The sequence below is a fragment of the Myotis daubentonii genome, chromosome 10 (assembly GCF_963259705.1).
Source record: "Myotis daubentonii chromosome 10, mMyoDau2.1, whole genome shotgun sequence".
Taxonomy (NCBI): Eukaryota; Metazoa; Chordata; class Mammalia; order Chiroptera; family Vespertilionidae; genus Myotis; species Myotis daubentonii.
Window position 1 is genome coordinate 22,391,347 of NC_081849.1, and position 21,250 is coordinate 22,412,596.

General features: G+C 54.3%; 2 protein-coding genes across 4 annotated transcripts in view; both read right to left on the reverse strand.

Moving 5' to 3' along the window:
* RBM28 (RNA binding motif protein 28) overlaps positions 1 to 1,202 on the reverse strand; it is a 35,004-nt gene extending 33,802 nt beyond the window's left edge. The window contains exon 1 of the mRNA XM_059711715.1: positions 977 to 1,202. Coding sequence (XP_059567698.1) covers positions 977 to 1,094 — 118 coding nt within the window. The 5' untranslated portion in view covers positions 1,095 to 1,202. The remainder of the gene's footprint in view (positions 1 to 976) is intronic.
* A 4,980-nt stretch (positions 1,203 to 6,182) lies between these two features.
* On the reverse strand, positions 6,183 to 16,600 carry PRRT4 (proline rich transmembrane protein 4). 3 transcript variants are annotated; one of them, XM_059711718.1, is made up of 6 exons: positions 16,326 to 16,600; positions 14,451 to 15,175; positions 14,262 to 14,366; positions 13,558 to 13,677; positions 8,315 to 8,541; positions 6,960 to 7,280 (listed from the first exon to the last, which is right to left on the reverse strand). In XM_059711718.1, exons 2-6 carry the CDS (start codon positions 15,100 to 15,102, stop codon positions 7,092 to 7,094), a joined length of 1,293 nt encoding a protein of 430 aa, XP_059567701.1. In that variant the 5' UTR covers positions 15,103 to 15,175; positions 16,326 to 16,600; the 3' UTR covers positions 6,960 to 7,091. The 3 variants fall into 3 exon arrangements, with proteins under 3 accessions (XP_059567700.1, XP_059567699.1, XP_059567701.1); XM_059711717.1 differs by having other exon boundaries at positions 6,183 to 8,541; XM_059711716.1 differs by having other exon boundaries at positions 6,183 to 8,541; positions 14,262 to 15,175.
* Between the last annotated feature and the right edge of the window lie 4,650 nt (positions 16,601 to 21,250).

The following is a 21,250-nucleotide window of genomic DNA, read 5'->3' on the forward strand; positions in this document are numbered from 1 at the left end:
GATTTCCTCTCCTAATTCCTTCCTTTCACTCCACTCCAGTCACCCAGGGCTCCATGCTATTCCTCCAATACACCAGGCACAGCCCTCCTCGGTGTCCTTGAGCTTGAAGTTTCCTCTGCCTAGACTGCTCCTCTCCCCTGACAGACACGTCCACTCTCCCCTCCAGGCTTTCCCTGGCTACTCGAACTGTAACCGGCACTCCTCTACGCCCCTTACACATCCACACACACACACACACACCCAGACCCTCCCTATCCTACTTCCCGGAGTTATTTTTCTCCTTAATTTTTACCACCATTATCACTGTATATTTTGCTTATGTGTTTGCTGGCTGTCTTCCCATCTTGAAGGCTGTGTGCACTGACATATCCCCAGGACCTACAACATGCCTGGCCTTAGTAGGCATCCAATAAATATGAAATGAGTAACATGACGGTTGAGAGCTGGGGGGGGGGGGGGGTGTCTGGTGATGAAATTCTGGGTCCACTACTCACCAGCTGTACAAACTTAAGCTGAAGTTACCAACTCCCAGTCTAGGCCCTAGATGCCTCGTCAATAACATGGGGTTAAGAGTCTCCACCGAATAAGAATGCTGAGAAGATTAAATGAGGTAACCGGTGTGCAACTCAGCACCGTACCTGGCGATGGCTGACTCTCAATAAGCCTTAGCGATGCTTTCTTGGTAGGTCGCTATCGTCACCATCACCCAATGAGATATGGTACATGAGCGGGCATCCTAACCGGAAAGCGCTACTTGAACTTCGGGGAATGCTTTGACTGTCAGAAACAGACCCCTAGGGACTCAGTCCGTTTGAAAAAGAAACTCAATCCCAGACCCTTCTCCTGGGGCGGGTAGAGAGCGCAGGCGCGCTGGAGTTTGGGAAGGGTCCTCCCCCGCTCCCCGCTCCCCGCTCCCCGCTCCCCGCTCCCCGCTCCCAGGAACCCGGGCCCCCGCCCGGACGCCCCGCCCCCTCACCTTTCTCCGTCACCACGAAGCACTGCTTCACCGGCCCCACCTGACTGAACAGCTCCTCCAGCTGCTCGCTGCGGGCCGAGGGCGGGAGGCGGCCCACAAACAGGGTCAGCCCTGCCATGAGGCCCGGGGACCGGCGCGCGAGGCCGCGGAAGAGCCCGGCGCACGCGAGTCAAAGCTTCAGCACGCAGACCACGCCAAGCAGCCGGGCGACTCAGGAAGTGCTCTGTACTGAAAAGAGTCCGAAGGCAACGCGGTGGGACGGGCACAAAGGTTCCGGGATGGGAAAAAAAAAGTGACTCTGGGGGCGGAGCTTCCTGAACCGGGCTCCTCCCACCCCTACATGCGTACCCGAGGCTTCCTCACCTGCAAAGAAAGCTCACTCCCAAGAGATGGATCCCAGTTTGCCAGGGCAGGCAGAAGTCGTTTTGCTCGCGACCTCACCCAGGTCTGCCATACAATGGATGTTCAATAAATAGTTTCTGAAGTGCCACCACAGACTCCCAGATTGCGTGTATAAAATGCAGCCAGAGTGCACAGAGAGACAGCACATGACAAGCATCATTCAAACAATTTTCCTGTTCTCAGAGGATGGGAGACATCTGTCGCACTGTAACGGATAACTGTGAACTGTGCCTCTGATGATTCACAAATTATAGCTGCTAAAGCACACATAGAAACAGATGTGTGCAATCATTCTTTCAATAAATATTTATTGGGTTCCTACTATCTGTGCTAGGCCAAAAAAACAAAAAAGAGGAGGGGGGAGGGGGGAGAGAGAAAAGACAGGGTCCCTGCCCTCATGGAGAATACAATTAGTGCAAGTAGACAGACATTAATTAGAAAATGTTTTACAAATGAATCACAATATGCACACTGCACGATCACATGAGAACACATCCAAAACAGACATAACATCCAGCTTATACACACAGACCTGTAACCTATACCAGTGATGGCGAACCTATGACATGTGTGTCAGAGGTGACACGCGAACTCATTTTTTTTGGTTGATTTTTCTTTGTTAAATGGCATTTAAATATATAAAATAAACATCAAAAATATAAATCTTGCCGAAACCGGTTTGGCTCGGTGGATAGAGCATCTGCCTGCGGACTGAAGGGTCCCGGGTTCGATTCCGGTCAAGGGCATGTACCTGGGTTGCGCGCACTTCCCCAGTGGGGGATGTGCAGGAGGCAGCTGATCGATGTTTCTCTCTCATCGATGTTTCTAACTCTCTATCTCTCTCCCTTCCTCTCTGTAAAAAATCAATAAAATATATTAAAATATATATATATAAATCTTTGTTTTACTATGGTTGCAAATATCAAAAAATTTCTATATGTGACACAGCACCAGAGTTAAGTTAGGGTTTTTCCAAATGCTGACACGCCGAGCCCAAAAGGTTCGCCATCACTGACCTAGGCCCTCCCAGATATGGAGGGAAATCGTCCCTCGGATCAGCTTATCAGACAGATGCAAGCTAAGGGGACCTCAAGCACGGGTCAGGGGATCTGGGTGCCCCTGGATCCTGAAACACAAAGAATGTTTGCCATCCCATTGGGCTCAGGAACTGACCTGTGTGCCAGACTGCAGCACCTTGCACAACATCCAGCTGAAAAAGTACCTGACTCATTTTTAATAATTACTTTCAAGTGGTATAACCTGAACACATGGTAGTAAAAATTCAAAAAGTACAAACAGTACAGTGAAAAGTGAGTTTCCTTCTCTCCTCAAGCCCTATTTACTTTCAATAAATTCTGGATGGATTGATAACTGGTTGATAGTAATGGGGGAAAAGGGAAAACACAACAGCAGATTTATGAAGCCTGGCCTAGCTCCAAGTAAGTAAGAAATAAATACGTAAAAGAAAATGCCACAGTTATTTGAGAACACATTTTTAAGGCTATGGGGTTTATCCTACCCAAGATAAAGTGAGACAAATAGACAAAGGAAATGGGATGGGTCATTCAAATCAAGTTGATTTGAGATTCCACATTCCTCCCTTTTTTTCTCCTCCTCTCTTGCCCCCTCACCACTCTAGGAATCAAAATTCCATCCCCAAAGATTCAATTGCAAGTTTCAGGGCCACAGCTATGGGGAGGCCTTCCCAGCCCTGGCTGCAGTGTGCACAGGGGAAAGAACCAGAAGAAGAAGGCTCTTCTAACATTCCTTTGGGACACCCCCTACAATGCTAAGTTCTCAGTACCTAGGACCCAAGCCCTCCTTCAAGGACAAAATGAAACTGTGTCCCTGTGCCCATCAGGGGGCAGCAGCCACCCACAGTGTGAAGGAGTTCTGTGCGCTAGTGGAGGATAGCAGTGCAGCTGATGCTTTTTACGTTTCTTACATTTCAGACCTGGCTCCCCATCTCTTGCTCCCAGCCTCAGCCTCAGCCCCAGCCCCTCCTACCCATTCACATCAGGGACACCACATGGTTCTTTGATCAGGAATATTTGCTCATCCATCTACCCAGGACACATGCAGTGTTCTTTATTAAATAGCAGGCATCGTGATACCCGGCACCACACCAGCAACGCCGCTTCCAGGGGAAATAAACCGCTGGCCTCTCTGTCATCCATCACTGTGCACGAGTCACGAAAGGGAGTACAGAGGCCTGGGCTGTTCTCAGCCAGCCTCCCCCAAAGCCTCCTCCCTCTGGCCGCACTCCCACATCACTGCGTGCTTCTTGTCCTTAGCACTTCTCACAACTGTTATTAGTTACTTGTTCTATTGCAATTATTTATAAGAGCAACTTTTTAAAAAATCTTCATCCGAGGATATTTTTTCCATTGATTTTTTTAGAGAGTGGGAGAGAGGGAGACAGGAGGGAGAGAGAGAAAGAGAGATCAATATGAAAGAGACACATTGATTGCTTGCCTCACACGTGCGCGTAACTGGACAAGGATCGAACCTGCAACGTGCCTTTGACCAGGAATGGAACCCACAACCCTTCATCCCATGGGCCAACACTCTAACCACTGAGAAAACTGGCAAGAGTAACTTTTTAAAAAAAAAAAATGTTAACAGACACCCAATGGTCATTGGTGTTTGTTTGTTTTTATTGATTTCATAGGAGAAGAGAGAGGGAGAGAGAGATGGAAACATCAATGACAAGAGAGAATCATTGATAGGCTGCCTCCTGCACATCCCACACTGGGGATCAAGCCTGCAATCCAGCCATGTGCCCTTGACCGGAATCAAACCTGGAACCCTTCAGACCACAGGCTGACACTCTATCCACTGAGCCAAGCCAGAGTCTAAGAGTAACTTTTTAATGTCTGCCTTCACCAAAAGACCTTCAACTTTTTAAGTTCAGGGCTAGCATCACCTTGTTCACTTCTCTGGCCCCAGCACCTAGCCCATTGTAAGCATTCAATAAAATGTTTTAAAGAAATTGAATGAATGAAGGTAAGTTTGTCTCAGTCTCCTATAGTAATAAGAATAGGAACAGAAGGATACATGCATTAGGATTACCTGGGCTCCTCTGGAAAACCTGCTTTGGGTATGGGCTGAGTTATGAGGCAAAAGGGAAGGGTTGTCTCGCCAAAATCTCAGCCCCTTTGTAATGTCAAAGGTAAGTCTTTGGGAAAAGTATTGGAGCTGTAGTCCCTTGCCCCGCTCCACCCCCATCTCATCAGCCCCATCCAGAGCTTCCAGACAGAAAAGCTGAGAGAGAGAGAGAGAGAGAGAGAGAGAGAGAGAGAGAGAGAGAAGGGGTGGGGGAGAGAAAGAGGAAGGGAAAAGGAGAGAGAGAGGCTGCTGACTAGGGTATATGAGGCATGGACTGCTTTGTTGGGAGATGTGTGCATGAACTGAAGAACCCTTGATGGGAAGAGTGAATGAGCAGCTGGCATGGCAAGAGGATCAGGGTGAGAAAGAGATGGCAGAGAGAAGTTGAATGTGGGCAGAGGCACACAGCAAGCGCTCCCTCCATGCCACAAAGCAGCTCTGATGCTGGGGCCCTACAGCCACCAGGACACCAGTGAGAAATGCCTGTAATTAGGAGGCTGACAGTTCTCTGGGCCTCAGCCCAGAGTGACAATGCAGCAAGAATTTCTGAGCCCAGCTGAGCTGCGTGACGGAGGAGACACAGTCAGAACCAATCCAGCCCCATCCCTCAACCATGCCTGCCCCACCCTCCTCTCATTTTCTTCCCTAATATGACCCCTCACTCCTCCCACAAACATCACGGACTCCCTCTTGCTTCTGAGGTCCCAGGCCACGGGGCAGGCGAGGAGAGCAGTGCTCTAATTCTCCCCGAGGGCACTGGACCTGATCTGCTTCCCTCTTGGCTCCTCCCTTCCCTCCTCAAATCCCCACCAGCTGATGGACAGAGTTGGAAGGAAAAGCCCCTCCTAGTTCTGTTTTTGCACTTCAAGACTAGGATGTGGGCCCCTGTAATGTGCAGGACATCTGCCAGAACACTGCCAGGTTTTCGTTTCCAAACCTAATTTATGACTCTGTTTTAGTGCCACTGAACTTCCTGCATCTTAGTCAAATGATAAATGCACGCCACAGAGCTCAGCCGAGTGCTCTGGGCAAGGGACGGATTGCAGGGTGCTGGTGGCTTGGATGTATCCCCATGTCTCTGCACGGTGGGTGCTGCTTTGGTGGGTAGGGTACGGTGGGGGTTTGGGGAAGACAGGCTTTCTCCAGGAAGGATCTGCACCTCCAGAGGTAAGTGCTCTACAGGGGAAGAGGGTTGGGAGTCCAACCTGGAAGGGGCCCCTTGGTAGGCGGAGCCTGTGTGAATTCCTCTGAGAATGTGACAGGAAGATGGCTGGGCTCCCAGCTCAAGGTGACCAAGCCTTTGATATGTGTATCAACATTTCCACAAAGAATTTTACCAAGAATTAGTCCCGAGCCCCCTGAACACCAGGACCTGACCAAGCTCCTAGGAATGCAGACAGTCCCACCAAAGACTGTAGTTTCTGCCTCACCTCTAAGGGCCATGTTCCATCTCTGGGGGCGAAGGGGGGGGGGAGCCACTTCCTGGAGAGTCAAATGGTCTTCAAGGGGCTGCTCCCAGGACCCCGACTCATTCCAGCCACAGGACAAAACTCCTTGCAGTTGGGAGTAAAGGTCCCTGGGGTCTGAGATGGACCCACCCCACCCAAAAGCTGCTTCTCTTCCAGTTCTGGCAGAACCACTAATGCTGTTGTCTCATCTAAGCTTGTCCAAGAAGGTCAGATCTTTCTCCTCTGAAAATATTTTATTGATAAATTAACTCTGATAGCGCTCACCCCCCACACAACAGCTGCCGCGTCTCCTAGGTGGGCCATGGACCCCTTCTGTAGGGAAGGGTCACGTGGAGAACTGGGAGTGTCACTCACGCGGGGGTGGGATTCCTGGGCACGGCAGAGGTGGGTATGGGGGCGGAGGACCATCCCGAGGTCTTCTGAGGATAGCCCCTCTCACTCACTACCAGAGTGGGCCTCGGCGGTCAGGGGTGGAGCACCTTGGAGCTTTATTGCTGGTGAATGCCAAGGAAAGAGGGACCCCTCCAGCCTAGAATGGCAGCTGAGGGCATCAGCGCCCAGGGCTCCAGAGGAGGTGGCACTAATTCCCAATCAACAGAGCCTGGCTGCTGGCCCGCCCACCCAGGAGCCCCTGGGTGGGGGAGGAAGCAGGGCGAGGTATCTGAGCCAGGCCGGGTTGGGGGAGGGTTACAGTGTGCCGGTCTTGGGCAGAGCTGCCGCCAGGAGGAGGCGTGTGGCCGGCACCGAGGGGGCTTCCTCTTCACAGGTCGATGGTGTCGCTGCCCATGCTCAGCTCGTCGATCTGTCGGCAGGCGTCCAGGAATTGCTCCTGCAGCAAGGCCTCTTCGGCCTGCAGCTCACAAGCAGGCTCTGGGGAGTCGAGGGAGGACGGGGACAGGGCCTGGTAGGATCCTGAGGCTGGGAGGTTGGGGCTGCTTCCCGAGGGCCGCGGGGGGCTGAGGACGCAGACCAGCGGGCAGCGCGGGGGCCGGTCGGGGCTGGCGCAGAGCAGCATGGACGAGCTGTCCCGGGAGAGCCCGCACAGCGAGCCTGAAGATGCGCTACTGCCCGCGGGCCAGGCCCCGGGAGAGGAAAGGCCTGGGGGCGCGGAGATGCCCGGGGTCTCCTCGGACCCCTCACTGGGCCCAGCCCCGGCCACTGCCCCCAGCGAGGCGGTGCTGTAGAGGCCGAGCCCAGGCAGGGCTCCCCCAAAGGCAGGGCCCTGGAAGAGACCGGGCGCGAGCAGGGCCTCGCTGCAGAGCGCCTCTTCGATGCTGCGCCGCAGGCTGATGGGGGACGGCGGGCGGAAGTCCACGGTGCAATCGCTGCAGGGGGAGGAGGCCAGGGAGGGGGCCGGGTTGGCCGCTGACCCCTCGCAGCCCCGACAGGCGCCCCCCTGGAACAGGAGGTCGGGGCCCGGCCCTGCCAAGGCGCACAGCTGCAGCAGCTCCGCGTCGCCACGCGCGATGGCGCCACCCGGGGGCTCCTTGTCCGGGGACCCGGGCACCCAGCGCGCGGGCAGCAGCGGAGCCGCGTGGCCCGGGGACAAGCGGAAGAGTTTGGCCCAGCAGCGCGGCGGCACGCGGGGGCTGCAGAGCGCGGGGTAGAGGCCCAGCAGCGCCAACGGCAGCGCGACGCCCACCTCGCCCAGGCGCAGGCCCAGCTGGAAGGCCCACCAGGGCCAGGGCCCCGCCAGGCCCGGCTGGCCGCCGTAGCCCAGGGCGTGCAGCACCTCGTAGCCCTGCAGGGCTCCGCTCAGCAGCCCGAAGGTGCCGGCCACCGGGGCCGTGCGCGCCGCGCGCCGCCAGGAATCGCGCGGGGCGAAGGGGCTGCGCGCCTGCGGGAGAGGCGTGGCGCCCTTGAGGCCCGACCCTCCCAGGGGCGCTCCTGCCCGCCGCCGCCGGCCCCCCCAGCAGGACAGCGCCAGCAGCAGCCCGGACAGGAGGGCGGCCAGGAAGGCGTGCAGCCCGCGGGAGGCGAGCCGCAGGGGCCTGAGCGGGCGATGGGCGGCGCTCCCGAGCGCGGCGGCGGCCGCCAGCGCCAGGCCCAGCAGCAGCAGCGCGGCCAGGCCGGCGGGACACCGCGGCGGGCGCGGCCGGGCCAGCAGCAGGCAGGCCAGGCCCAGGCCGGCGGCCAGGCAAGGCAGCGGGAGGTCCTGCAGCAGCAGCCAGGCGAGCGCGGGCAGCCGGTCGCGATGCCCATAGGCGTCGTAGAAGAGCGGGAAGGCCCTCGTGGTCCCAGCCGAGAGCAGGAGCACGTCCAGCAGCGCCAGGCAGGGGGCGCCAGGCGGGCAGCGCCAGGGCAGGAGGGCCAGAGCCAGCAGCGCCAGCAGGGCTACCAGGCCGAAGAGGGTGCCTACCCCGTACACATGGGCCTCCCAGGCCAACCCCCAGCGAGCCCTGGCCTCTGCCCAGTCGGCCTCCAGGGTCAGGAAAAAGAGGGACAGCGGGGCTGCAGGAGGCTGCCCCTCGCCTTCAGGCAATTCTCCAGCGCTGCAGGACTCTGGCCCGCACCCTGGCTGCACAGAAGGGTTTCCGAGGCTGGTAGGAGAGGGGTCATCTGGCCCGGAGGTCGGGATGGTGGCGCCTGTGGGCAAAGAACATCTGTCTGAAGCAGTTGTGCAGCCCTCCCCTGCCACTCCTGTTCTCCCCGCAGCCAGTAGCCTGTGTGCCAGTCAGAGGCCTCATGGCACCCAGGACACCCGTCTTAAATATGAGACTGGACCTCTCACCTTCCCCTCCCCATCCAAGTCCTCGTGCAGTCATTTCAGCTGTCATAGACCGCCCCCCCCCCATTCCACCCCCAGCCACCTGCTTTGTGCTTTTCCCTTCCTCACTTGGTGATTCTACTGCAAAGGATTTTTCTTAAGAGGTCCCAGAATTTGCCCTAGCCGGTTTGGCTCACTGGATAGAGCGTCGGGCTGGGGACTGAAGGGTCCCAGGTTCGAGTCCAGTCAAGGGCATGTACCTTGGTTGCAGGCACATCCTCAGTAGGGGGTGTACAGGAGGCAGCTGATGGATGCTTCTCTCTCATCGATGTTTCTAACTCTCTATCCCTCTCCCTTCCTCTCTGTAAAAAATCAATAAGATTTTTTTTTTTAAAAAAAGTCCCAGAATTTTACAACTGGAAGAGGGAGGTGGAAGCCCCCTCTAGTTCAATGCTCCCACCTGAAGGGAAGCTTCAGAAGAACAAGAAGTTTTGTTTGCTTTGCTCACATCTGAATCCCTGAGCCTAACATGGTGCCTGGCACAGAGTTAGCGTTGGGTAAATGATATCCCGGACAATACAGGATATACACGGAATAAATGGATCCTCTTACTTGCCAGGTGACGATACTAAGGGCCTGCTGAGAGGCAAAATGACTTGTCCAGGTCACAAATGACAGAGCTGCCACTGGAATCCATATCTGAGCCTCAGCGGAGCCCCTTTCCAGAATTCCAGAGCCTTTTCCTAGTCCCAGTTGCTTATCTCTTGTTCTGCACCTCTGACTCCCCACTCCCATCCTGGAGCTGGGAGAGGCTCCCCTGCCCTTTTTCAACTGCTTCCCTATCTCTTCAGGAAAAGCCTCTACACAGACAGGCAGACAGGCAGGCACACAGACACACTCTTGTGCATGGGGGCGCCTACACACATATGCAGCAGGAGGAAAAGTGAGACATTCCTGTCCCCACCCAGCACCCTGAGGAGAATACCTTTCCTATCCACTTGCCTCCCTGCTTGCTACACCCCCACCCTCAGCCTCCCCTTGCCTGTGATCCCCATCCTGACTCAATCACAAAGTCACTGGTCTAAGGCTCTTAATATAGATGCCTCTTTAGTTCTAGCTCCATTTTCTAGAAGGTGGCATTGAGAATGGACTTCCTGGGGCTTGAGGCTACCCTTGAACTCCTAGGAAGAAACAACTGGGGAGATCATAGTGGGATAAAATGCTGAGTGAGTGAGCCCCTCAGGGATTGCTCTGGGGTTCGATAACTCGGGCTCCCAACCTCATCTTGTGCTCCAACACCCTCCCCACATCTTGAGAGAAAGGGAAGTCAAATAAGAGGTGAGGAGTAAGATCTGTATTTCTACCCTCCTGGAGCAATAGATGACTTAGAAAGAGTTAGATCCAAGGATTCTCCCCATGGTCGGGCAGCAAGGGAGGGTGCTGGAAGCGGAACCTCTCCCTTCTCCACCTACCAGGCTCAGCAGAGCTGCAGCCGCAGGCTAGGGTGGAGGGAGAAAGATGGTGGAGAAGGGTGGGGACAGCCTGATGCGGATGGGGAGATACACAGGAGGCAGCTGTAAAATGATGGGGAGGGTCTCCTGACAGACTCCTGCCCCAATTGCCTGGCCTTGCCCAGCCATGCCCAGCACCCACGCCTCAGCTGCACAATCAGGAAGGCCCCAGGAGCACCCCCGCCCCAGGCTGTGCCAGCTCCTGCTGGGGACTTGCAAAACAGAGCAGTCCTGAGAACAAGGAAAAGGAGTGAGGAGGCAGAAATCATCTTTGGAAAGAGAGGACGGGAAGATAGAATCAGACAACTGTGGAGGGCAAAGAGGGAGCAGCCAAAATATTAAATCTCCACAGCTCACTGCCGACTGTAAATGGCAACATGTGCCCTGGTCCCTGTTCCATCGCATTCACATATGAAACGGGGAAGAGTACCCATTGCATAGGCTGTTACGAGGGTAAATGGCTGATGTGTGCAAAGCTGTTTGGAGTGCCTGGAACATAATAAGCATTCAGTATGTGACTGTTGTTGGTGTCATCGTTATTGGCTAATGTCGATCACCAATCATCCGCTTGCGATTGTGTTAGTGTGACCATTTCTGGCCTCAAACTAGTTCTCAATTTAACTAACAAAAGACTGTTGTCCCTCCGCACATCCTAAACTTGCTTAGAAAATCAACGATTATTCAAATGAGTGAACATCAAGACAATCACACTTTGTAAACCCTGTTTGAAGAACACTGTTTGGATGGACTGACCATCCCTGCACACCTAATGAAGACATAGCTATGAGGAGTTAAAGACATAGCTGGAAAGGACAGCTTGGTGATGAGGGGTGGGCACCACATGCTCCCTCCCTCACCCCCATTCCTTGGGCCCCTCAGATGCCCTTGCCCAACCCACTTCTTCTGCAAAGTGGATGAGTTTGCCTGGTCTTTCCTTGGCCGTGGTGGGCTCTGCAGCAAGGCAGGAAGACCGTGCCCAGAGCCCCACCAGCCTGCCACCCGCACGCCTCCTCCTTGCTCACTGTACAGACAAGGGCAGCTCTCAGAGGTCTGCGCACCTGAGGGCCATGGGAAACCCCATCTCTCACCTCTGTCCCAAAGCGCTATGGCAACTAGAGCAAGTTTCAACATTCCTAAGAAGCCAGAAAAGGAATAAAAAACAGAAAATAGGCAAAGTACAGGCACAGCTCAGGTGTCAAAGGAGGGAGTTCTAAGTAGAGGCACTGCTCCCAGGGGGCACGGCATGCCCGGTGTACCCAGCACTGGGCCACGTGGGTGGGGGCAGGTGAGGAAGACCCAGCTTCTGCCTAAAGGGTCTACTTGACCTCAGCCCACGTCTCACCTTTCGCGGCTTCCCCAGAGGAGCCCTCAGTTTCCCCCAGGAGAGAGTGACTTCCTAGGATCCCTCTCCTGAGCAGGCCTCCCTTACAAGACGGTCCCACTCTGGCCCTGCGGCCCCTCTTGACCTCAGGGACGAGGGAGGAGATGGGATGTCAATGTGAGTAATTGGTGAGGCTGAGCTAGCTGGGGAGGAGCCCAGAGAGGAGACCGCTGGATTTATGGAAAAGTCAGGCCTGATTATCCACCCGCTGCCCAGATCAAAGGGCAGGCTCCACTGTGGATGCTGGGAGCGGCAGCCTGTTCAATGTCCTGGCCCCATCCCTCTCCCCACCCCCACCTCCAGGCTATGGAGGATTGACACTTTTTGTGAGAGTGACATTTGAAATATTTAACAACTGGAAATGGCACAGGTGCCAGCTAGGGTGGTCAGGGAGTGGAGGGGAGTGCTCGGGGGCTAAGGTCAGTGGGTACTTATCAAATGAAATAAAAGCCTTTCACAACTTAAGCAACTGTTTCTGTGTGTACTGGCTGAATACAAGCTCTGGCCTAGGTGAGGGGGCCTAATGCGAGGCAACAGAAGCCCTGGGGTCAAAGGGTAACTGCACCTAAGGTAGAGGTCCTAGAGGAGACAAAGAGACTCCCTTTGTCCCCTGATTGACACCACTCCCCCCACACACCGCTGGTTCAATAGGCCCCTTGGCCTTCTCTCCGAGGGGACTGTAGCTCTCTTGGGTTTGTCCAAGAGGAATACTCAGGAAGAGGCGGGGTTCCTGCAGCCATCAGTGAGGAGGGGGACGGAGGGTGGGGCTGGCGAGCTGGGCTGCCCCTGATACTGTCCAGACCCATTAAACCTGCCTGGCAGCGCTGCTGTCACCAATGCTGAGAGGCTGCCAGGCAGCATCCTTCCCCTGAGGCCACGGAGCCTGCCCCCAACCTCATAGCAGCTCCTGGGCAGCCTCCCGACCCACATGCCCCCGAGGGCAGTGAGCAGCAGGGGTAAGCCAGAGTTGGGTGTGTTGAGTCTGGAGCTGCAAGAAGCTGGGTGACCAGTGGTTTCCAGAAGCTGAGCTGGTTCCTAGTGTGGGGTGGCTGAGCGGGTTCACAGCGACAGGAAACCCTTTGCAGAGCAAAGCTGGGCCTGGAAGTCCCTCTCCATGGCTCCCTCGGCCTCACCTACCAGAACCTCTCCCCAACCAGTGTGCCTTCTGCCCTGTGGGTTATGTGCTTTCCTATCACATCTTGGGGCCAGTGTCTGCAATCTCTCAGAGGAAGGGTCAGGAAGTGTATTTGCAATGAGTTGGGGAAGAAGCAAGGTTAACAGCTACGATTTAATGAGCTTTTACTTTGTGCCCATCCTCATGCCAGGAGCTTACATTATCTAGAAACTCACAATAACAGAATAGGTACTATTATTAAACCCTAGATATTAGAGAACATTTAGGCTCAGGAACAGGAAATAACTTGCCCTATGGTCACCCAGCCAGTTAGTAACTGGGATGCAAAGCCAAGGCTCAAGATTCCAGAGCCCCTGGTCTTTCCTCCGCACCAGCGGCTTGTCTGCATGTTTTCTTGAACAAGGATGGCACCTGTCTGCTCAAGATCTTCCTGATGAGGGGCCCAGCCCTGCCCATATCTGACAGCATGTCACGTCAGATCAGGCAGCAAAGGAGAGAGCCCCAAGTTTGGGGTTGGGATGGGGAGTCAGGCCAGACAGCCTGGAGTGGAGGGTGGGGTTGGCACTGAGGCTGTGGAATTCATGAGGGAGTTCCTGTGTCTGTTTGCCCCTGATAATTTGTCTACATCCTGCTCTGCCTGTGATTGCAAAACTCCCATAGGACCATTACTTAACTCTGTGTGGGACTGGCCCCGGCAACACTTGTTCTCAAACCATTAATATGTATCTCCATGGTGATGATGAAGAGAATGGTGATTATGATTATAATGACAATGAAACAAAAGGGTCCCGGGACACCAATTAGCAGCTAGCCTGTAGTAAGTGCTCAATAAATAACTGTCACATTCAAATGAATATAGGACACTTACCTAGTGATGTTGTTGCAATGGAGGCAGCGCTCAGGGAAGCAGTTGGGTCTAGTGGGCCTGGGCTTGGGAGCTTTCTCTCCAGGGAGGATGGGGGTGGGGACAGAGTGGTGCCAAAGAACCCTGCAAAAGGGAGCACGCGGGGTTTGAGTGCCATCTTACCAGCCTTGGCCTCTGGGCTTTTGGTGAAAAGCCGGTCTTTCCCCAGAACTTGCCCTCAGAGAGCCACCGTCTCAGGAATTATAGCCACATGTCCACCAGGAGCTATGCTCCATGGACCAAACCAAACTCAATAGGGCAAAGAGGGAATCTCTTCCTGGGAGCAGTGGCCCACGTCCCAGGGTCAGGAGGAAGCAATGCAGACCTCCCCTTGAGTCAAGGAAGAAAGGGCAGGGCGTGTGGCATAGGCCTCCGGGACAGGGCCTGGCATGCAGAGGTCGTCTGTCAATGCAAGTTGCAATGAAGTAAACCAGTGGTTCTCAACCTTCCTAATGCCGCGACCCTTTAATACAGGTCCGCATGTTGTGGTGCCCCCCAATTTCATTGTTACAAACTGAACATCATTAAAGCATAGTGATGAATCACAAAAACAATATGTAATTATATATGTGTTTTCTGATGGTCTTAGGCGACCCCTGTGAAAGGGTCGTTCGACCCCCAAAGGGGTCGCGACCCACAGGTTGAGAACCGCTGGACTAAACACTCACCCGGCGAATCTGAGACTCTGGAGGCAGAGCTTGGGGATGCCGTTGGGCCTGGGGGGCTCATGCCGGAGAAGTTCCGGAGTGGGGACAGAGTAGTGCCAAAGAACCCTGCAAAAGGAGCCCGGCTGAAGCTCCCTCCTGCCTGCCAAGCAGCCCAGCAAAGGCTCTCTTCAGGGCGGAGTGGGTACTCACCAAACGGTCCCAGGCGCCCAGCAATTTCTGCCAGGCTGGCCCGCAGGCTGGGCAGCAGGGGCAGAGTTCGATGCCCGAGCGTGGGGGCTGCGCCTGCTCTCAGTGCCATGTCAAACTTCAGTTCCAGCTCAGTCTGGTGGGGCCTGGGGGCACTGGAGGGAGGGGCTGTAGCCATCAGAGCCGTGTCCCAGGTCACCGTCCCCATCCTGGGCTGATAGGGAGCCGTCGGCCGGTGGGTGGGCCCAGAGAGGGGGGATGTGGATTCTAGAGGCAGGGAGGAGGCCCAGGGCGTAGCACTGCCTTCAGCAGAACCCCACTCTGGGGAGTAGTTCCCAAGGGAGCCCACCAGCAGTTCCCAAAGGGGGTCAGTCCTCAGTCCACTGGCCACCTCTTCCTCCAGCTCCTGGCTCGGTCCAGGAGACAGTGGGTGGGTCTCGGTGACAGGGCTCCCCCAGGCCGCAGCAGGTCCCCGAAGGTGGAATTTGAAGTTAAGTCCCAGATTGAGAGACAGCATAGAGGCCTCACTCTGAGGGGGTGGGGTCAGAGTAGTGAGAGGGGCGCCTGGGATGGAGGAAGCAGGCTGGGGGCCCACAGGAACAGCGAGGAGGACCCAGCAGAACAGCCCCAGCCCCAGACAGCCGTGCCCTGCCATGGCCCCACTTGGTCTCAGGTAGCCTCAGTGGGTGAGGGCCTCTGTTCTTCAGCGCTTTTAGAGCACGAAGGTCCTGGAGAAAGGAGAGGCACCATGAGCCCTGGCTGCCTGGGGCGAATGGCCCCAGAGAGAGGCTTTTGATCACAGAGAAGCGGGCAGAGGGGGCAGGATGCAAAGGGTTCTGCCCAGCAGAGTGCCAGCTCCTTCCTCCTCTCAGGGCCCAGCATAAATCTCTCCCCCTCAGTTTCCCTGAGGCTTCCTCTCCCTGAACCCCTGCCTCCCCCACCTGCTCAATTTGGGGTGAGACCACAACCAGCTGCTCTCATCCCCGACAGATAGTAGATGGGATGGACTTGACTCCCAGACTCAGATCCCTTCCCATCCTCTCTTCTATCCCCCCTTCCAACCTCAAATATTAATTGAGGCTACTGTGTGCCCAGCACCCTTCTGGTAATACAACTGTGAGCAAGCGAACCCTCACAGATGAGTCTCAACCTAGGCCCACCCCCACAACCTCTTAGGTTGGCCCTGCACCACTCAGACCCGGGAGTACAGGGCCCTGGGAGGGGCAAGGCCGGCTGGGTGATCTGGCAGAGATGGAGAAGGCAGAAGCTCTGTCCCTCAGCCTTTCCCCTCTCCTGGGGCTTGGCCTGCTCCCTTCCCCTTAACCCTCGGAGCATTTGGGGGAGGGGCAGCTTGGCCATCTCTGGTTTCCTGGGGAAGATGGCCAGGCAGGCAAGCTGGGCAAGGCGCTGCTGCAGGAGGCTCCTACCCGCTCCCCAGGCACCGCTCCCTGCACGCACATCTGATGGGGAAGGGGAGGCTGAGCCAGGGACACATGTGCACCCGGCACCCTTACTTCACACACAGCCACACCTAGCACCCATGACACACTCACCCACTCACCCTTCACACAGCCTTGCACACAAGTGCGCTCACACACACACACCCTCAGTCCTGCCGAGCACCCTCCCTCCTACATGGGTTCATGTGAGCTCTCAGCCCCCCCCCCCACACACACACCCCTACCTCACAGACACACACAGTATATACAGTCACACTGAGAGATACACACCCCTACACACATTCACATACTCCCTACAGACACACACCACACATCATCCCCGCCACACGCACCCTGCAGGCGCGTACACACACACACACACACACACACACACACACACACACACGCACACACACTCCCCCTGCACGGACTGGCCGACCTGCTCCTCTCGCTCCCTCCCGGAGGCGTCTCCTCTGCCAAGTCCCGGAGAAGGGAGGTCGCGGCCCCGGCACCCAGCTGGGCGATGCTCCGCGGAGTCTCGCTGGTTCTCTCGGTCGTGCCCGACGCCCCTCGGCTGGTCCCAGCCACCGCGGCTTCGCCAGCGCGCTGCCCCGGGTCTGGCCCGGCCCGGCCGGCGGCCCGCAGCGCTACCCCCTGGCGGGCGGCCCGGCCCGCTCCGCGCTGCCTCCCCGCGGCACCGCCTCCTGGCTGCGAGCCCCGCTCCCGGCTCAGCCGCCCGCCCTCCCGCGCCCGGCTCCGCGGCACCGCGGTCGGACCGCCTCCCACCCCCTTTCCCTCGCCCCGGCCCCCCTCCCGCTCCCCGCCTCCTCCCAGCCTCCTGCGGCCCGGGGTCCGCCCCCCACCCTGGCCAGCCGGCGGGCGCGCACGTCCGTGCCCGTCTCCCCCACGCGCGCTCATTCACCCAGAGCTGCCGATCAGCCGCGGCGGGCGCGGGCGCCTCGTTCTCAGCCCGGCGCGGGCAGCCACGCACTCCCGGGGCGGCCCATCACACACAGCCATCCTCACGCACGCCTTCCCCATCCCCGGGCAGCACCCCCGCGGGCCTGAGCCCCGCGCGCACGCGCGCACTCGTGTACACACACACACACACACACACACACACACACACACACACACACACACACACCTGGCCCCAGAATGTCACCCCCATGGAAGAAGACCCACCGCGTTCATTACAGCTGTGAGTAGAAGTGTAATAGGCACTTAACTTCTACACCTTTTGTCTCATGAGTCCTCACCACAAGACTGTGTGTGATCCCATTTCACAGATAGGTAAATGAAGGCTCAGAAAATGAACACATTTGCCCAAGTTTCACAGTTGGCAGAGACTTGAACCCAGTCTCTCGGCTGCCCTCTCCACCACCTGCGGGCTTTCAACAGTCGTACTGCTACACAGATCGCCTCTCCTAGGCACAGGTGGACTGGCGAGTGTCAGTTCATGTGTGTATTATTATTTCTTTTGTTGTTGTTAAAACTGATTTCTCAAAAGTACTTAGAATTTCAGAAATGTCGGCCAGAGAGAATGGTGAGCTAAGCTTACAACGTGTTTCCAATCCGGGCAGGAGGAAAACAGGGAAGTCAAAGAAAGTGTGCAGCCTCGGGAATCCGAGAGCCCAGGCAAAGGCTGCCTGGGGGTGAAGATGACTCAAGAGCAGGGTGGTCACTGTGAATACTTCATGGACCGTGTTATGCTGTCACCGTGAGTGAAAGGGTGTGTGTGTGTGTGTGAGAGAGAGAGAGAGAGAGAGAGAGAGAACATGGGAGGGCACCACATAAAGCTGTCCCTCAAATCCAGACACCCTACTGTGTGCCAGGAACCATGCTGGATGCTTTAGGAGTCCCCTCACTTATTCCTCATCACAAGCCACACAGAGAGAAAAGTTATTGTCACCATGTTACACTTTTGTATGTGATCCTGACCCCGCCCTAGCTGCTCTCCAAGGCTCTCCAGGGGGTGCTTAGAGAGCTACCTAGGACAGGTCTGTCTCGGGTATAGGGAGCTGGCATAGCGCTTTGCCCGTGGTACATGCTCAGTGAATATTAGATGCCTGCATAACGAACAAATGAATGATTCTGGGGACCAAATGAGCACTGGGTTTCATGTTAGAAAGGCATCCAATTGGACTTTGGGTGCAAAATACAGAATATGTATTATAGAAGTATACACTTGAAATCTACATAGTTTTATTAACCAGTGTCATCCCAATACATTTAATAAAAATTGTTTTAAATAAAAAAGGAATCCAGGACTCAGTTTCTTATCACAGAATCCTCCCAACTGATATAAGGTAAAATCAGACCACCACTGAGCCCCTCTCCAGGGAATGTCAAGTGAAGCCTGAGACTTACTGTGGGTCCTTAGGCAAAACATTGCAAAGGGCATCCCCTCACAGCTCACCATCGCATCCGGTCCTTTAGGGGCTGCCTGGAGGCTGCATACTGGGAGCCAGCCGCTGGCTTTCTCTCATATACGGAATAAAAATGATCTCGCTAGAGACATTTTCCTTGAATCCTCCTCACAGAAAGGCTCATTTCCTGCTAGTCATGTTCACTTAATGACTTCTAAATGGAAAGACAGACATAAACAAACCCCACTACATTAAAATAGGAATCCTCCATGACCAAGTAGGGTTATTCCCAGGAATTATATTTTTAAAAATATATTGAAAAAGAGAATGAGGGCTCTGGGTTAAGATGGCAGTTGAATGAATACTTCTAATTTCACTCCCTCCCCAACCCCCACTAAAATATCAATAAAGAGAATTTTAAATCAAGAGATAAACTTACAAGGATGGAGCAAAAAGGAAAAAAAGACAACAGCCACGAAAGTTTTGCAGGAGGTTGGCAGGCACCCATGCGGTTACTGACTTACCAGCCCTGAAGAAACAGACGTGTCAGCTGGTAGTGGAGGGAATCGAGAGCCAACCTGACTTACAGTCCAAGGTTCTCAGAAGGCACAGAACTTTGCAATCCAAGGCACCTCTGGAACTGTGGGAGAGGCGGCTAATATAAGGACCAACAAGTGAAGGAGTTAGAACTCCAAGTCACTAGGGAACAGCCCCTCCTCTATCCCAGCGAGGCTGGAGGATTTACTCTGAAGAAGGTAAAATGGAGGGTATGGGGTTGGAGAAGCTTCAAGTACGGTTATGAATGGAGATAGTATGCTGAACATTGTGGAAGCTAGAGGACCACATGTCATGTGAGATGCTGAGTGCAGAGAGCCCGATTCTTCCCCCCGCATTGGTTGTAGGTCCAATCCCCAAAGCACTGGGAGCAGGACCTTTGGCATGTAGGCAGGAGGCTGGAAGACTCTACCCTGGGGTATGTCACTAGTCCACAGGAAAGGCCTAAAGATACTGACATAGGCGTTTGTCCAGCTCAATTGCCCAACAGTGGCAACCCCAACCTGTGAGCTCCGTCCTTGACTAGCTTCCCTCCCACCCCCCACAACCTTATTCATGGCCAAAGATCACCAGATGTCCAGGAAATTTTCTAATGCAGAAGAGAGCGACAAAACAAACAACCAGAAAAGTAACTTGGAGGAAACAAGTTATACAGAAAAAGAAAGTGTCCAAAAGACCAATGTTAATAGCCTTAGAGAGACAAGAGAAGATATACTATCCATGAAATAAGAACAATTTGCTGTGCAAAGGAACATCCAGAGAATAGCAACAGCAACAATTATGTCTTGAAAAATAAAATCACAACAGCAGAGGCAATAACACCTGCAGAAAGATAGGAAGATAAGGCTGATTAAGTCTCCCTAGAAAGTAAAGCATACATACTAAGAGATAGAACATATAGGACAGAAAAGATAAGAACCTTAGAGGACAATGCTAGGAGTTCAACATCAAAATAATAGAAGTTTCAGCCGTAGTCGGTGGACTGAAGGGTCTGGGTTTGATTCCAGTCAAGGACACATACCTGGTTGCGGGTTCAATCCCCACCCTTGGCCAGCTCTCTCTCTGTTTCCCTCCACCCCTTTCACTCTTTCTAAAAATCAATGGAGAAATATCCTTGAGTGATTAATAATAATAATAATAATAATAATAATAATAATAATAATTATTATTATTATTATTATTATTATTACTATAGAAGTTTCAGAAAGAAAAGAAAAAAAAGGAGGAAAATGGAAGGGAGAAAATCACCAATGAACTCATTTGAGGACATTTTCCAGAACAGAAGGACAAGAGTTGCCAGATCATAAGGGTCTTGGATCCACCAAGACCCAAGATCGTGGATGAAAATAAACCCACACGGAGGCAACACTAGTAGTTAAAAGCAATGCTTTCAAAATGCTGGGAAAAAAATTTACTTTCAATCTAGAATTTCTAGCCACTCAAGCTGTCGAGTAAAATGATAGAATGCATACATTTTCAGACATGTAAGATTTCAGAAAGCTGACCTCCCGTGCACAGTTTCTGGAAAAGGTACTAGAGAACGTGCTCTACCGAAACCAGAGAGTAAATCAAGGAAGGACACGTGGGATGCAGGACACAGGAGAGCCACCACAGGCAGAGGCGAGAGCTCGGTGGAAGTGGGGAAGGGGACCCCAGAATGTCAGCTGTACTCCACAGGCACCAGTTCAGATGGGAGCAGTGCAGCTAATCAGGAGATGTTGATGGCAGTCACCGCCAAGATCCTTGATGCCGGGAGACCAGCTTTGGAATCTCAGGGCAGAATATTTGGGTGAGCCTGCTCCAATTCTTCCTTGTACTTGCCTTGTTTTGACCAAGTGCACTGAGGCTACTGTTCTCCCCTCCGGCCCTGCTGCCTGCCCAGGAAATGTTCCGCGTTGATCTGCCCCTGAGAGGAGGAGATAGGAGTGCGCTCAGAAGCAGAGAGCACAAGGCAGCCCACTGCCCCTGACTATATTCCATCCAGCTGTCCAAGGTCTGGTGGACACTGCAGCCCTTCTTCAGTGAGGTCTGTGTTTCCAGGACTCCCGCAGGACCTTGCCCATGGATGGGCCCAGAAAAGGTCCTTGTAAACTCTCAGAGAAGCCGAAGCCACACCAAGATCCAGAGGCTCTGTGCATCTCTTCTCCCGAAGTCTTCACCTAGCATGAGATTGTCCTTTCCTTCCACAGTTAGGACTGTGCTTGCTTCTCAGCATTATTTGCGAATATACACATATGTGGTGAAATTATTAACAAAAGCAAGAGGAGGATTTACCTGAAAGTCAAGAGACTCCTTCCCTGGGGTGGAGCAGGAACAGGGAAGTTAACATGACTGGGGGAGGGGAACTCAGGGATTCTAAGATAGTGGTCATGTCCTATTTCTTACCCTATGTGGTAGATATATAGGTGTTCATTGTATTATTTGTTTTAAAATAATATAT